An 18,196-nucleotide genomic window follows, 5' to 3' on the forward strand; every position below is an offset into this window, starting at 1 on the left:
TATCACTTCAGTAGTCCAAATTTTTTGAAGAATAGCTTTACCTTGGATTCAAAAAATCTTAAATTTTTGTAATTTTTCTTAAAAATGGAACGGCAACATAGCTAGAATAGTATTTTGTCACTGTGAATATTAAGGCTGCTATGTATTGAACAAAACTAAAGTGCTTATATCTTCTTCAGGAAGAGCGAATTTTTTTTTCTAAGTATTTTTCGAGCTCCACTGGGTCTTTCCCTACCACGCTCTGAATTCGGAATTCGCGAATTTTGAGACACCCTGTATACATATTTCGTTTCTTTTTTTTCATAATTTTATTACCTTTTTACATTAGTTTCAGGACTGACGATGTTCTCCATTCGGCAGCTCAAAATTCAAGATGTATTGGACAAAAGAAGCAAAAAGCTGGGACACAATTAAAACGGGTTGAACATTAGCCAAAACGAGTTATAATTAAATACAATGTAATACAGAATAGTTATAGCGGTCATATACGAAAATTGATGTATTAACTTGGTCTCATTTAATTTAGTATCGGCTAAATAATGGCGGACCACCCAGAACAGTAATGTAAGGCAGCGTAGAACGAATGAATTGTTTCTCACTCGCCAACTTATTAAGATTGGCACGTCGATCGTTTTAAGCTGAAATTCTGAACAGGTAGGTACATTACAGATCATAGAAAACGGCGAACGAGACGAGATAAATGATCATGATCCGCAACCGAACAACATTTTACAAATATCGTTGCAAAACACACCCATATGGTAAGTTTCTGACATCTTTTTAAAGAATGAATCATCCATGTGGATGGCAAAATTAATTTATGAGTCTGCCAAAAGTTAACGAGTTTAAATTAATATTACTATTCTTTTTCATTTAGGGCAGACAATGTTGGGATACAACTGCGGCGGAGGATACTGCTTCTGCTGCTGTTATAATAATGTAAGTGGGAGTACATCAGGACAGGGTGTGTAAACACTGCTCTTCAGACTGTTTAGTAAACAGCAGCAAGGTACAGATGAGACCACACCGCCGTTTTTAAACATGGGTTTCATATTACTGACTGATGGCTGATGATGAAACGGCAACTTTGGAACATGTAAACAACAATTAAACGAGGCAAGAATAGCGTTATGGTCGTATGAGTACCCTGGGTTTAATTGGGTCAAATGGAACAAGAACACAGGACGTAGGGGATGTTTCCAAAGACTACAAAAGCACTTGTAGCTCTCCCAGATCTGATCGATATCAAAAATTAACAACCTTATTCTGATTGGTCAAAAACTTGAAAACATAAATAGCGATCAATCAGAGAGCTAAAACGTGTCAAAATTTCAAGTCAGTCAGTGATAATGATCAAATTTATGATCACGTCAGGAAAACAATGCAAAAGACTACATTTTCTTCAGCTTGAAAGTTATACTCTTACGTAATTTCTTAATCATGGACGTTATCAGAACTATCGATATCATTCTGATCATTATCGCCCGTACAAAATAACGACATTGATTTATGAATATGACGGTTAATCACTCAATTAATTTAGTGCTAGGTTACAAAAAAAATGAACTGGAGCACAAGACTGTGTCCCACTTTTACCCATAGGTGTCACGTCCAAAAGTACTTTTATTATGATTAATAACAGGACAAATCTAAGGATCAATAAATATGTAAATTTTTTGAATCACTGCAGTTGACGTTTTTCGTCATTCTAAGTGATAAAATTGGATAATATAGGAATGAAGAAGAAAGTACGATTAAAAACATTGCAATCAAATTTCAAGCTTCATTTGCATTAAACTGTAAAGAAGTTCTTGGAATGCGTGGCAGTCTGAATAATACAAATGTCATCCGTAAAATCAAAAATTGGAATTCCAAAGTATTGACAATGGCTAATAAATATATCTGGGAATTCCAACAACTCAACTTGTACACCTCTATCTGCTATTTGTAGTGGTGCCAGTTACAAAGTTCCACGGACATATAGAGGCATATAAAAGTATGTGGCAACAGCATTTTGTAATTAGTTAATTCCTAAAAGAAAATATTTTTAACAGGCATCAGTGCCTTGCCGGAGGAAATGTGGGCCCCTTTACCGTTGCATTACTGTCACCTTAGATAAGATTTTAATCTTGTAAGAAATAAACACGCATTAAGGTCTTCAAGTTTGAACAGCGCCACCATGACGAGGCGGCGTAAGAGCGCCCTTGTTTCCATGGTTTGTAAAGTGATTAAATTCGCTTTTTACTACAGACCAGAGCACCGAGTATGTCATTTTATTTTTTACATGGGCAATAAATATTATTTAATGTTGTTGCAATATGTGAGAGTTGTGGCGCTGAACTGCTCGGCCGTATTTGGAAAGACGAGTCTCTGGGAAGATGGGTCCACCAACCCACACTTACAGCCCCAGGGCCAAAGGACAAACGGAACTGCAATCGTATTATCGGTTTTTATTAGAGCGTGAGGTTAAAGGCAAGCCAGAATTTTATTAATTATTTAGTTATTTATCCCGCATTAGCCGCTCAATTAAATCCGGATCGTAAACGCCGCTGTTTATTGACCAGAAAATGGGAATTATGCCGAAACGCGTTCGTTTAAAACGGTTTAAACTTTTTGAGTGATCTCTCGGTATTTCTTCCGTTTTATGTTGTCGATTTATTCCCTTCCTGCTTGACTGAACTGATTCTGGCGGACGAAACGTCGAATCCTGACAAGCTTTTAGCCACTGCCGCACGATACATTACATTAAATAATTTAAGAAGCACTTAACACAACTCCGGAATTACCCAGGACTTAATTCGATTTGCTAGGGAAATCGATGACTCCATTATTTTCCCGAAATAGACAAATCATATCAAGCACACTAGACGAGCTGCGCAATGAAGCGTCGACGACTTTCCGGCAAAAGCTTGTCCTTCCTTGAATTTCTTTTCCGCATGGAAGAACATTTATTTATAACTAAGTGACATGCTAAGGAAATAAATTCAAAATTGTTGGCTGAAATAAAAATGAGATACATGTATCGTGCGTTCATTTAAATTTATCCTCAAAGTTGGTGTTGAAGAGTCGATTGTGAACGCACCACGCATTACGGGTCACGGATCAGATGTTTAAATCTTACTTTTTTACAGGAGTGGAGCGTTCACAATCGACTCTTCAACGCCAGCTTTGAATGTAAATTAATGAACGCACGATATATTATTATACAGGCTGTTCACAAAAATGCGCCATTTTAGCATACTTTCCCAGGTTGTAAACTAAAATTACTTGGAAAGACATCTAATTTAATTTCAGGACAAGTTTCACAGCCGTCTTTCATTGTCACCTGAACCACTCAACAAAAACGGTCAATTGTGGCTGCCGTTTGCTGATTTATAGCCGGCGATTATTTGAGGGTGCCTTAAAAACTACCCTCGTCCACTCCATGGAATTAGTGTGGTGAAAAATATAAGACTAATTATTTGCGAGCACAGTTTCAGCACAGGCGTGATCATAAAATTCCTTCGACGCGCCTTATAAATTACGAGAAGCTGTTTATGGTGCATTATTGACACTAAGACGATTGGATTTTTATGTTGGTTTCACGCTAATTATCTCTGCCTCTCCACACAAAAAACAAACACAAGACGGGCTTGCAAAGGTTGCATTTTCATTTCACTTGCCGAAGGCTTCCCACAGGGCCAAGAATGTAAATCAAGAACGCACCCCATGCTACGATCCAGAATGGTTTTGAATTTTATTTTATTTACCAAACGATTTTCAGCGGCGCGGCACTTTTGTCTTATTAAACAGCCGCTTTAAAACATTATAAATATTCATTACCTCTGAAATTATGGTAAGCACCATAACTCTTGAGCGCGTTAATCATAATTTTTGCCGAAACCATTAATTAATTATTAAATCTCTTTGGAATCATACTCGTATTTCTCGCACAACGAATGTGTTTTATTTTTGCTATTCTGGCAACCCCACAACTATCTTCCAATTGACGTCGCACCACCACAAATTTACATTTTAAATAGTGGTAACTTCTGAATTTATTCATATTAGAGTTACCCCATCTGCATTAGGTTCGAGATGACTAGATATGGGTAGGTAACTCAAGTCGGGGAGACGACCACACACACCCCAGGTAAAACCTTCACAACAATTATTTATGCCAGAAAGGTAATAATAAGTCAACTTATGCATTATTGCAAGTGTCATAGTAGTGGACTTCCGGCTCAAAAATACTGCGGCCAATTGTGCCACCTCCATTTGCAGGTAGTTGGTGAGACCCCCGAGTTCTGACATTTTCAATTAGAAATTTAAATAATCCCCCCATCTAATTAAAAATCAATTAAACCGCCACCCCCGAAAGATATAAATTAAATTCTTGCGGCGGCGGTCCTTCTGCACCAAAATTCGAACTTATTACCGGTAAAAAGTAGATTTACGACAGAGAGGATCCACCAGGCGGTAAGGTATGGTAAGTCGGACAGCTGAAGAAGTTATTGCATCCCTCCTGTACGAAACAACGTTGTCTACCTTTGCGTCGGTTGTCTTTTCAAAGCCCTACGAAAAGAATAGATGACGTTCGAATACCCGCTGTGTCCGAGAGACCCAACAAATTTTCGGCAGAATTTTAGTCGCGTTCCTCCACCCCGCTGTGATGGAATGTCCGTTGAAGCGTTTCATATATCTGGTATTTATCGATTCCGTGAACTATAATTACAACCGAACCCATCTTCAACGAGCGATCGTCTTCCAGGTTGATGCACCAGTTTCTAGACACCGGAATTATTTTTACTTCCAAGAAGGGACATCAACAATAAAAAACAAAGGAAATAAGAATACATTTATTGAAATCTTACACTGAGTATGCACAATCTGATACAAATATCTAAACTAAAAAAGGTGTACATAACATAACATATTATAACAACCTCGAGATTGTGCAGCCTCGCCCGCCAGTGGCCTCGGTGACAATTTTTCTCTCATTTCTAATTTACACATAATCTAAAAAATAACAGAAGATCAACAATGGCGCGCTGAACAAATAGAATTTTTCGTAGAAGATTTATATTATCTTTTTAAAAACTAAACCAAAAAAGACCTTTTTTATTACCGAATTGTTTTGAAATTGTAGCAAAAATCTTGTGATTTTTTTTTGGTCCATTATTGTTAATCGCACAATTAAACAATGTTGTGCTCTATTTAGACTTTGCGTACTTTGTTCATTTGTTATCATTGCTCTAACCAGGCCAACTTGGTTTTCTGATGGAAAAATATACAAGTTTATTAATTTCAACGTGAAATATCTCAGTTTTTGTAACCTAAAACTTTTTAATTAAAAATTTTGAATTAGAGGTACATATTTGGGGGCGGCTAGAGGCAGAACAATAATATGGCAACTACGTCCCCCATGGGCTGACTCACATCCTAAAATTTCAAATTTGTAACACCAGAAATACACCCATTCGAAGTGTTCTCGCCTACACCCAGTATATTTTTGACTATATTTTAGCGCGCATTATTTTGAGCTCCCTGATCACTACACAGTATTCCTGAATTAAAAAATATCTTAATCTGGTTCTTATAACATAAATTAATCTTAAAATATTATTTCAAAATACTGAGGTATTAAAGTTTTGTATTTCTCGTAATTTTTATGACTGACAAGCTTGAACCACATGCAGTTTATGACATCGCTGTTGAACCAAGACGGATATTTGTGAGGGCTATTAAAGCTTGAAAAATATGTCGAAACTATTGACTGGAATACTTTATATAAAAGCTCATAAAGACTAAAATATGCATCCTCAGCACTGTCAGTTTCATTTAAAAACGACAAGTCGGTTGTTAACAACATGTTAAAAATCAAATAAAATTCTCCTATTTGATTTACTATTTATTTTGTGTTAGAAAAAGTGAAACTAGATTCACTTTTGTAAACACTAGTACACTGCAAAAAAATAGTATATTGTACCTCCTTGTTGGTATCGTAAATGCGATGACTGTGTGAAAATCGCTTGGACCGAAATCGGGCGAGTATGGCGGGACCACCTGCGGACCCGCTGTGCGAAGAACCGTTGGCACATCTCACGTCGCTCGGGCATCCATCACGCGACAAGTGGATCCGGCGATGATTAGTAAAGACCACACGGCGTGATTCGTCCAAGACACACATCCATCAAGTATATCGTCAATGACGCGTTCGGAGATGGTCCACCATCAGACCACTCCCTGTTCTTATAATGATGCTGTCAGTCTGACCACCAGTACGCAAGTGGTGGAAAATGAAGATGTCGCAATGTCACGGAACGGTAGCTAAGCGAATTCCATCAAGAACGCGATCGCTATCTACATCTTGTACACAAAAGCCAGCAGCTTAGACAAACCAACGACTGGAAACGTGAGAGATGTTACACGGATAACGAAATTATTAACAGCCAAGAGATGTGATACACTTACTTGTTCTTTATCTTTTTGAGCATGTGTGTCGGCTACGAGCTCCGGGCAACAGCCCGAAACTACCAAGACAAAAGATAGATGAGATATGGCGACTACTTCTCTTGAATTCTTGACCGTGGAGATATTGAAATGTTCCATCTGGATAATGAAATGAAAATTTACGACCGCCGCTAATAGGTTAGACCAAATAAATGGTTTTCAAAAACATTACTCCGGTTTTGGGCATCATCGTTACAGAGGTCGTTACACAATTCCAATTGCTGTCCTTAACTGTCTGGTACATACGAGTACAATTCCGTGGTCGAATTTGTAAAAGCTCCTCAAATAATGACAACTTGTCACCTGACACAATGTTTTGAATGATAACACTGGTCGTAAAAGTACAATAAATCAACTTTCAATTCAAATCGGATAAAAGACGGCTACTTTGCAATAAAGTGCCTTTTATGCATGCGAATTGGTTACTGTTGTCCTTTTATCTACTAAACCTTGGCTTCGTCCTCCGTTCATCTGGTGACAGGTTCTCGAGCTCACAAATTACCATTCAAACAATATAACTATCTTTAAATTTTATGAGACTTTTATGAATATTTAAATATGCAAAACAACGACACAGATATGTACGGACAAATTCACACTTAAAAGCACCCCACAGTCCTGTATAACGTTCATCTTAGCAAACTACACCCTCGATCATTAGGGATTTATGGTATGGTAAAATATGCTAATTTAATGTGTGGTAACATGTTATAACCTAACAGGACATTTAGATCACGAACATTAGAGCTTTATTTATATTATAACATAATTCATGGTTTCTATTATGCGCCCAAAAATGACAGTTTTATCCAACGGAAGTTACTAAAAAGTAGATCCATAAATCCTGAACATGTCACGAAAAGAATATCTTGTGTGGGGAAATAATCTATGGCGCGACTGTTCTATCTCCGTCAAATTAGTTCACATTAGGTGGTTTACTCTTGTTTTCAACGAAATTGTAATGTGGTGTTCCTACGACTTACTTTAATTTAAATTTATTCTCGAAGTAGGCGGTGAAGAGTCGATTGTGAACGCACCACGGATTACAGATCAGGGATCAGCTGTTTAAATCTAAACTCACTTTTCAACCTGATATGTATTTGAATTTGAAAATCGGGAATGCCAACATAAAACGTCTTGTAATAATTATGGTTTATGGTACAGTCGGTTTCAAAAAAAAACGGGAAACGAAAATTTTCCTAATGTGAATTTGGTTTTGTCAATTAATTGTCTACTTGACCAATACCTGTCAAATAATTTTTAAAAATGTCATTGAATTTTGACCATAATTCTAACCTATCTCTCGTAAGAAGGTTTCACACTATGGAAAAATTGTAAAAATGTGTCAATTGTATTCTGACAGTTCCCGTTTTTTTGCCACCAACTGTAGGTATTAGAACAAAAATCCATAGATAAAGAATAGTGAATTTACTGTTTCAAAACTGAAGCATATGGTGCCCAACTACGAAAATTTGATTTAGTTCTGGCACATCACAATAACGATCACGTTTTTCATGTTTTAATATTTCCTTTTTGTTAAGTTGGAGCGATCACAAAGACTGATCTGTGGCCAAGCCAAAAAATATAAATTTCTTATGGGCGCTAGTCCACCGTTATGGTACTAGTTAAAAGCACCGACATCGACTACACATGGACACGTTTCTCATAGGGTCCAGTCAATATTTTATTTTTTTATCGAAAATACAAGCCGGGCCTTGTATCTGGGCAACATTGATGTACTATATACACCATATAAAACTCGTATCTGTTGATTGTTTCGGTGGTTAGATAAACTGAATATCGAGCAGTCAGAGGACAGTGTGGCTTGTGAGGTGCTCGCAGAGAACTCCATCATTCCGACATTCCTCTCTTTAATTAGCTGTCTCTTTTATGGGCGATCCTTTATAATGGTTCACTAGAGCTGGCGGATCCCCCACATGCACCGACTTATAACCCATTCAATGCACCTCTTCAATATTCATAATTTAAAAACAATACGTTGCGGCCGCACCACATTTCACTCGGACACTTGGTACAACCAGTAAAGACGTAACCAATTACCCGACGACATCACAAGAAACCTGATCCGGTTTTAACGAGTTTAATAACTACCTAATCCAGATTCGGAGAAGACAATGCCAAAAGGGCACCTGGTCATTTGCACAGAGGCAAACTTGCCAACGATCCATTATACACTACGCCAAATAGTAAATGATTACAACTGGTTTTTCGAGTAGGTAGTAAATATTAGAATGTATTATGGTCTTGACAAATAGCGTATAATTATTTAAATAGATGCAAGTCGAGGTGTAAAAACGTCTCGTGGCAACGAATAAATTCATATCCAATATCCATGTGCAGACTTGCGGTATCACATTACATTATTATCGTAAATAAGTATTTTATCAAACTGTCAACCGCATCGGATTTATAGATTTTCTCCTTGCATCTTCTTTTTGCTGTTCCTTTACCCCAGCTCGTCCCGTTTCCTCTTCCTGCACAGGTGACAGGTCGATATCGGCCCTCTGGTTCGGCAGATAACCAAAGAAAATGTTCACGTGATATTTAACCTAACGGTAGAATAAATCCATGAAAGCTGTATTCATAACCATTACAATAATTATTTCCAACTAGTAATGTAACGTCTCAAAGCATTTCGCTTTGCATTAACGTGCTTTGTAACAGTTAATCATAGTGCTCCAATAAGGTATTACAGTACACCAATTCCCATATTCTAGTATGAGATATTAAAAAACAAAATTATGTAGGAAGAGTTGGAATTATCGAAAGCTCTTTGATCGCGGTCTTAAACTACGTATTATCATTACAAGAACACCAATTGGAAGGAAAGTAAAAGCTATCAAAGCGAGTGAACGAGAAAGAAAAAAGAAAAGTCAAGATTCTTAAGTTTTATAAAGATTTTTTTTAAAGACGGAATTTTAAAAAGTACAACATAACGCAATGATGTAAATATCGGGTGTTCATTTAAATTTATCCTCAAAGTTGGCGTTGAAGAGTCGATTGTGAACGCACCACTCGTTAGTCTGCAGAGTAAAAACACAAACAGCGCAAAAAGTTAGGTTAGATTTAAACAGCTGTGTGGTGCGTTCACAATCGACTCTTCAACGCTTACTTTGAGGATAAATTTAAATGAACACCCGATGCTTTAATAATTTAAAAAATATTACGTTTTATTATTAATTCAGAGATGGAGAAAGACTTGAGAACGGTGAATGGTCCTATTCGACACTTCGAGTTTTTGAAAAATTTCAACAAGTTTCCGGACATTCTAGGCACTTACCAACAACTTGCCCAGAAAGTCTACAAATGCGTAAACATGTTTTTGGAAACAGGTAGTGTTCTGCGCAAAAAAGGCAGTGGGCAACTGACAAAAAGAACAGCTGAAAATATTGAAGAGGTTGAACAAAGAATTGCAGAGACGCCAAATAAATCCATCCGGAGATTAACCCAAGAAACTAACCTATCATTTGATACAGTTCAGCTTATTCTTAAAAAAGATTTGCACTTTTTTTCCTATCCTGTGTCTGTTGTGGTGAAATTAAACCCCTTGACAATAAGAACCCTCACAACATAACCTCTCGGAATATTGATCGACAGGTCACACATAATTCACACCTTTATGAAAATCAAGATTTCAACATTCTCAAAATCACTAACCTAACTTTTAAGACTGACATCTGACAATCGAAATCTTAACGAATTGCCAACTGAAATTTTTGGTCACAGCCTACTATAATTTTCTTTTCGATCTCACGGTACATTTAAAAAAAAATATGTGTAATAAAAGTCTAGAAGGTGCTTTTAATCTGTTTTCTGTCCAGTTAAAATCAGTTTAAAATCCTTCGATCTAGTTATTCCGATTCCCAAACAAAGCGTCTTTAAAACTTGTCCCTTCCGTAGTGTTTTGGTTCCACCTCTTAATACGCTCTACTCGTGTTCACATTTTAATGTGACAAGGTGCGGGTAATACGTCTGGTTGGAAGAGATCGTCGAAGAGGCGCCAGAAAGCGTGTGAGAGGAGAAGGCGATAGACTGGAGTTCGCCCACGGTACCCGGCGCCGCCAGCATGCGAATAAGACCGACTTCTTCGGTTCGACAAATCACCGACATTGCGTAAACTTTTTCGATGCGCTTCCAGTCTAGACGAATCAATTTGTTTCACCGATCTGCTCATAAACATGACAATGGCATCGGTGTCAAAACATAAAAAGAGAAATCTAATCATTTGATCGGAGTCCTGATTTATGTTCGCACTTCTTTGGGAGAAAAGTCGAAACCGAGAGAGAGACTGAAGCTGCTGAATTATCAGCGCCACTTGTTCCTCTCTACCAAACATGGAAAAGCGTAATTAGACAACATGTGTTGCGTAATTGAATAAATTTGTTAAGAGAAAAGATATCTGAGAGTATTATTTTATTCAGCCGCAGTTAAACGGTCGAGAGCTATTCGAAGACTTGCCAACGACCAATAAAACAATAATAATTACACCATTCAAGAGTTCTTCCTATAAATCGTTATTGGTTTTCTTCAAACTGCATTTCTTTTTTAATTACAATGCACCGGCACGGAAAACACTGGGATAATTTGAGCGTTCAGAATGACCGAGGTGGATATCAGTGATCTGTGGATTAAACGGCATCAAAACATTTTAATTATAACATCTTGTTTGTTCCGACCTGATTATCATATTACATCAGATAGTGGTTTGAAAATTAATTATTTAAATTTCAATGGTTATTTACCGTAAAATAATACAGTAAATTAGATTTACCGAAAGCCACCCAAACAAGCGGGGCTAAATCATCCCACACTTCCCTCTATTCAATCGGTAACCTAGCAATTTCAGTGCATAGCGTGACGATGCAAGTCAATATAATCATTATCCTTTAATGATGCTATTGCACATAAACAGAAATGCGGTAGTGTTTCCAACTTCCTAACAAGAGACAAGTCAAAAGAGGAATGGATTAGATCCTAACAATATGAAAATAACTTTAACATACATGTATCAAGACTCGCTCTATGACATATGGTAGTACCAAATACAGGGTGTTATTGAAAGTTGTACAGATATTTTAACCACGAGCTACTGGCTTCATGTAGAACTCGGAAAAAATATCTAAAAAATTCTATGTCAAAAAATAAAATGTCATTTATTTTTTGAGCTACAATTTTTTTTAATTGCTTTTAGTCTTCTACGTTGTCAAACAACCTTGCGGGTAAAATTTCGGCACATTTTAAAAATACACCCTGTATATCATGTTTTATAAAATGTACGCCAATGCGAAGTAACCTATAGAAAATATGCTTTAAAACAAGGAAACCGCATTGGTATACGTTTTATAAAATATGATATATTTTTGTATTTTTAAAATGTGCCGAAATTTTACCTACGAGGTTGTTTGAGAACGTAGAAGACTAAAAACAGTTAGAAAATATTGTAGCTCAAAAAATAAATGTCATTTTATTTTTTGACATAGAATTTTTTAGATATTTTTTCCGAATTCTACATGAAGCCAGTACCTCGTGGTTAAAATATCTGTACAACTTTCAAGAACACCCTGTATAAAACCTCGGCATCGCCTCGAGCCTGAAACCTAGCTTTCGCGCTGTAAAATACCCCTACCGTACTACCTACCTACTAATGTAAATAACTGCATATTCACACACGTGAATAATTATAAGTTTATTACATATTAAGTACATACATTACAATACATGTTAAAAAATAAATAAAACCAAGTCAAAACAGTACTGTCACTTTATTTCACAGTTTCATTCAAGCAAGTGATCAAATTTTTGCTCTCGTAAAAGATAAACGATTTCAAAATATCCGTTAAGTCACCTACCATATAAATTACATTTTACAAGCTGTCTATCACCACATAAAACTAGATTTAGCGGTTTTTGTTTATTTTTAAACCTTTAAAACTATTTTTGTTCCTCAGTAAGCCACCGATGATCGATTATTATTGAGCCAGTCAACACCGGATCAAACTCCCAAAAGTGCAAAACAACAAAAGGTACAGAGCTGGTGACTAATTTTAGAAGGGGTTAACAATGAGAAAAGTAATTCTTTTAATGCCAGCTGAGCTGACAGTATCTACATACACCAAAGTAATTTAAATTTTGTTCATGATGAAAAATCTTTCAAAAGAGCTCTTCCAAATTAATTATGTAGATATATCAAACGTCCACCCCGCAGAGATTATTCTACAACAATACAAATATTGTGATCTCGCAATTATTTCAAGTAATTTATATGTGCAGAACCCGCCCGTTTTAACGCGGCTACTCAGTTGAACAAAGAACTCAGTCACTCACCAGCACCTTCACCATAATTATCATCTGCCGATTAGAAGAGATAGTTATAGAGAAATCTAATGAGAACTGCGCCGATAATTGATGGGGTTAATAAATTCACTCTATAATTTATACGTATGTATTATGAGATAAAAGGTGTGTTGATCAGGAAACAAACCAGATTATTTTATATCTAGATGACTTACAAAATGCCGAACTGAAATCACAATAATATTTGCAAACCTACAGAGAAAATGTGTAGAAAAGAATTATCATAAAAAAGCTCATAAATAAAGATCATTGAGCCGCTGACACTATAAATTGAATAACTTTCAGTTAATGCGCAGTAATCTAAAGTAATGGTAATCCGCTTAAATAGAATGACTTATTTAAGAGCGTGTCTAAGCTGAAAATAAAACAAACAAATCAATGTTTCGGCTCTTCCTCACCAATTTGTAATAGAAACCCGAAATTTATTATAGCCCAAAGGTCTCATTATAACTGTAACAATAGGTGCGATTGTTACATTGATTCATGTCCAGAATCTATCAAACAATAAATAATGAAAGATTTAGGCTACACAATTATTTCATCATAATTTCAGAGGACAAAAGTTTCAAGTAGAATTTTCGTACAAATGTGCCATTCTTGAAAATAAAAAGATGGATCCTTTGAAAACTCAAATGTCCTGAAGGGTCCTCTTGGACAATAAAACTTTTCAGACAAATTCTAAACTGTGATTATAACTCGCGGAGTACAAAAATATGGAAATCGAGGCGAATAAAACGATCAAATTACTTAAGAAGTCTAAAATGACCGCAGAAGGAAATACAGTGTCGCCCAACAAAAACGAAACCAAGGTGATTTGTGACACTCAAACTCAGATTTTCGATTTTCGAAAAACGGCCGGACAGGTCAAATTAATTTTCAAGAGGGATTATTTTCATTTGCGTATCTTCAACTTGAAAGTGGAAGTGTATTTTAGTCAAAGAATTTTAAGAGGTAGGTATCAAAGGACATACCATTTAAAAACCCCATGAATATGCTTTACATCAGTATTTTTATTTTTGCATTCCGAGCCATAGATACCGTAAAAAGCGGTCCAAAGATATAGGACTTAAAAAGACAGTCACCGTGCTGTAGTAGAAACGCTAGCCAGAACACCCCGAGTTTTGCATCCCGGAGTTTTGTCGCGGACCAATCGGATGACTTCACGTACCCTTGACTTTTTGGTTTTTGTTTTTTGTTGGTTTCTAAGGAGATAGAAAACAACAAGTTATTTTTTTTGACCGGTAGTCTCGATCCTCGTAACGGTTTTATTTTTTTTGACCATAATTTCCAAGAGTTTTTTTTTTTCAAAACAGTGTTAGTGTTTGTGTTCCAAGAATTCATTGTCGCCCCTTTCCAAAAACGCTGTGGTGACAGTACCACCAGAACTTAGGTCAGTTTTATATATTTTGCAGACCATAGGAAGGTAGGAAGGTTCTCACAAAGAAATTAACTGCTGAGATGCATATTTAAGAAATGAAATCACCACCTGAATTCAGGCTTTTCTCGTTTTTGTTTGTAACGCCGAAAAAGTTTCGACGGCAATACATTTAGCTTTTTCACGCTTCACGAGAGCGTGTAAATGGAAAATGAAAAAACAAAACTGCATAATACATTTTGTAAAAAATGGCTATTTACTTAAAAGAATAAACGTAATTTTGTAACAGGCATATCGGCCCGACTCTGTTTCCCAAAGCAGACAAATTAATAAGCATCATTCAAAAAGTCTTGTAGTTGTGATTTTCCAGCCCCAGGTCCCCCACACTTTGGGTTCAGATTTCACACTTCAAATTTTAACGTTTAGTACCACAAACAACGCCCATTCGAATTATGTAAATGATTTTTCTTTATTAATGTGTTTTTCTTTTTGATTATATGATACCGTGCAGCGTTGCGTGCGGGCTTTGTTCGGGTAGTCTGTCCGCTCATTGGTCGGCCAATGAGCGGGCTCCGTTCGCGCCGCAATAAATAGGAGTCGCCGGCTGAAATTCGGCCACTTTCGTTCACGCTCTGAACGGGTTCATTTCGTTTACTGCTCTCCTCTCTTTCTGCGGCTCCGTAAAAGCGAGCTGGACAAAACGACGATGCTAGTCTTCAAGACAACGTGCATCCGGCTCTTGGCGGAGTCACCCCGACGTGGAAGAGGCCCCGAAGATGGATTCGACAGTTCACCGCTGCAGGTCGGTGGTAACATATTATTATAATGTTTTAAATTTGGCGTAAGTATATGTATGAAAAAATCGTAAAAAACCTTTTTCATTTCTCTTACTTGATTCATTTGGTGTTGTTCAACACCTGGAGTATTTGACGTGATTTGTCAACACTGTCATGCTCTCCATTTTGCCTTAGAGTGATCAACAACGGCTCCCTGAGTAATAATTTTCTAATGTGGTTCAGGTTTCACTCTTGTTTACGGAAATGCAAAAGGAACAAAAAAAAAAAGAGATTGAGAATATCATTTCGCAAAAACCGCAAAAATGGAGATAAATAATTACGAAACCAGCTTAATTTAATTATTGGCACCGCAAACGCCGGCGCCATCCGCGTTGTAATTTGATCATTTCACGTGGGCAGGTTTTAACGCAATAATAAAACTGAAACCTAAGGTCGTACAAAAATTTTAATTAAAACACACTCCCAACAAATTATGACATTACGTGGTATTTAGTATAAGATGTACATAATTACTTTACGCTAACGGTAATCTACTGACGCCGACAGACAAAAATCCAATATTCCCATGTAAAATACGGTAAGAATAAAATTCCATTTGTGGGAGACAACTTTATGAATCCGATTTCGTCGAATATTTGGAATATCTTGGCGTTATGGGCAATGGAAATTAGATAAAATGACATTGTGTTGTTGTGTTTTATGGGATGGGTAATTTTAGTTTCACACATGAAGTAATTGCAATCTATAGAGTGTTCAGAGTATTAAAATTTGACATGTGAATTAATTAATATTCACATTAAAAGACTCACCATCTTTAATGGTACTTTGAACGGTAGGAAACGAGTCCCAGGAACGGGGCATCCCACAGGCAAATATTTCTTCCATCTGTAACAAACTTAAATCATATCGAATGTGCTTCACAACTTCTATCAATCTTCCAGCAGGACCTCCTGCCAGCAGGAGTGATTAAACAATATTTTCTTTTAAACACCTACAAACTACATAAATTCTTAACATGTGTAGCTCGATTCTTTTCATTTTTTACTCCGTCCATTAGAGGAAATATAGTTATAAATTACAATTTTTTATCATTCGTATTTTTATATCTCATCAGAAATATTTTATTTTATGGAATATTAAACCTATAACATAATAGCTAAAATATGTAAATTAAATTAAATGAAAATATATTATCTTTGAAAATATGCAGTATTAATAGTGAAATTTTAAAAACTGCAGATTAAAAAATTAATATCCTTGAAAGATTTAATCTCTCTCATTAAAGACCCTTTTTTCTACACAAACGCATATTTGGAATTTGAAACATACCTACTTAGTAATAAATTAAAATTTCAAAGTAATTATGTATATGAAATGTAATTACTAATTAGATATAGAAAATTAAACCAAGAAAACAACTAACATAATTACACATAATGTATTTTTCAATTTATGATTAATTATTGAACGTCCCCTATATGTTCAAAAAAATCGAGTAGAACGTTAGTGACGTAAACGTTGCCGCCATCTATTGGACAAAGGCGAAACTATAGAACTTCAGTGATCAGTGATAAAAGGATAACTGCAGTTTTTACATTGTTTATCTAAAATTAATATTAAAATAATATTGTCAAGAAGTTTATGTATTTATTTAATTAGCTATCTTATCAATATATTAAACGCCAAGAGATTATTTAAATAAAAACACACACGACTTTATTGACTGATTCAAAAAATTATCACAAAACAAATATGACACACTTTGTCGCTGTCAAACACACGTCAAATGTCAAAATTAAACATTTACCTTTTTGGTAGGCGCCTCATTATGGGAATATTTCCACGTTTGTATCGTACAAATTGTCTGTGATCAATTTTTAATTCAACTGAAATTTTTTTAAAGGAACTATATTTTTTATTCCAATAATTCACTTCACCATCACAACACGTGTCTACACTCTCTTTACATTGTTGCCAAACTTTGCGGCATTAAATTACTGAAATTCACAAATCTTGAGTTTTTTGACGTTACTCTGTACCCCTACCCCTAAATTGTAACTTCAAAAACTCACCAATTGCAGAGATAACGTTATCTCTGTCAATTGCTACACACAAAATTTCTAAAAATTTAAAAGCAGTAATACAATCCACATTTATTGACTACAGTAAAGAAACATTTTATAAACAAGGGTTGCAACTTGCAACATTTCAGCTTGGTTTACAATCCATATCTCCATAATTCTTTGGTTTCACTTTATTTACTTCCTCCAGAACCGCTTTATCAAAATCTAGTAATTCTCTAGGCTTTTTGTACTGAAAAAAAACACAAAATAGTTACCTAATAACTTCATGTTATCAAAATTACTCACAGTTATGACCAAAGTATTAAATTTGTGAGTAAATTGCACAGATTCTTGCTGTGGTGGCAACTGCAACCTATCCAACTCTGGTATTCTAAGAATTTTGAAATACTTTTTATTCGTTGTTCTAACCACCAAACATTTTTTTTCATTATCAACGGTAACTGCATATGTTTCTATAGAATACGGTAAATTTCTAATTCGCCATTCGAGATTAATTCGGGTATTTCGTCGTGAAACAACAGGCTAAAATAATAACTATAATAAAAAGCTTTTATGTAGGTATCTATTGTACCTGACTTGCATCTTCTTTTATCAGTAACTGTTGCTCTCCATTGAAATGTACTTCAGGATCGCCTATTTCAACGTCCCATTTGTCTTCACCACCCATTTCATTCTTAATTCTCCAGGCTCTTCTAGTTACCACATTCGTATCCATGTTATATTCTTCAACCATTTCTCGGCCGTTACCCAACTCATAATGTACTTTTTTTAAATTATTTTCTACCATACAAGATTTCTTGGCATTTTTAATCTGGGCCAACCAGTCCGTCATTTTTGAAATCGATCAAACACAAAATAACAAATGAGGTGTCCATTTCGTTTCCATCGTTTCGTCAGGTGTTGATGTTGTTGTTATTTGTCCAGAGTTACCAACAGTTTAAAATTCAAACAAAAATTTCCTGCTAGTCAAAAGAATTTCAGTTTCCGTTTTGATTTATTTTAATTAAATTCCACCCGGCCGCATTTCTTTCGTTCGATTATGCCAACAGCAATGAGATGTAAGAGCAACTTTT

The 18,196-nt window shown here is 35.8% G+C and overlaps 2 protein-coding genes and 1 long non-coding RNA gene across 3 annotated transcripts in view; all 3 read right to left on the reverse strand.

Moving 5' to 3' along the window:
- Positions 1-17,044, reverse strand: part of LOC138134471 (probable tyrosine-protein phosphatase F54C8.4) — a 33,173-nt gene extending 16,129 nt beyond the window's left edge. The window contains exons 1-2 of the mRNA XM_069052764.1: positions 16,847-17,044; positions 15,849-15,924 (exon numbers count right to left, since the gene is read on the reverse strand). Of these exons, the coding sequence (XP_068908865.1) occupies positions 15,849-15,924; positions 16,847-16,866 (96 nt within the window). The 5' untranslated portion in view covers positions 16,867-17,044. The remainder of the gene's footprint in view (positions 1-15,848; positions 15,925-16,846) is intronic.
- LOC138134481 (uncharacterized) lies at positions 4,804-11,720 on the reverse strand. Its single transcript, XR_011160739.1, has 3 exons — positions 6,454-11,720; positions 5,969-6,386; positions 4,804-4,998 (listed from the first exon to the last, which is right to left on the reverse strand). It is a non-coding gene; the product is annotated as an uncharacterized lncRNA (long non-coding RNA).
- Positions 17,045-17,180: 136 nt separating the features above from the next.
- Positions 17,181-18,133, reverse strand: LOC138134474 (protein DPCD). The gene is made up of 3 exons (XM_069052771.1): positions 17,695-18,133; positions 17,409-17,645; positions 17,181-17,352 (listed from the first exon to the last, which is right to left on the reverse strand). The coding sequence occupies exons 1-3, from the start codon at positions 17,953-17,955 to the stop codon at positions 17,248-17,250; spliced, it is 603 nt and encodes a 200-aa protein (XP_068908872.1). The 5' UTR covers positions 17,956-18,133; the 3' UTR covers positions 17,181-17,247.
- Positions 18,134-18,196: the final 63 nt, after the last annotated feature.

The sequence above is a fragment of the Tenebrio molitor genome, chromosome 7 (genome assembly GCF_963966145.1).
Source record: "Tenebrio molitor chromosome 7, icTenMoli1.1, whole genome shotgun sequence".
In the NCBI taxonomy this organism is placed as follows: Eukaryota; Metazoa; Arthropoda; class Insecta; order Coleoptera; family Tenebrionidae; genus Tenebrio; species Tenebrio molitor.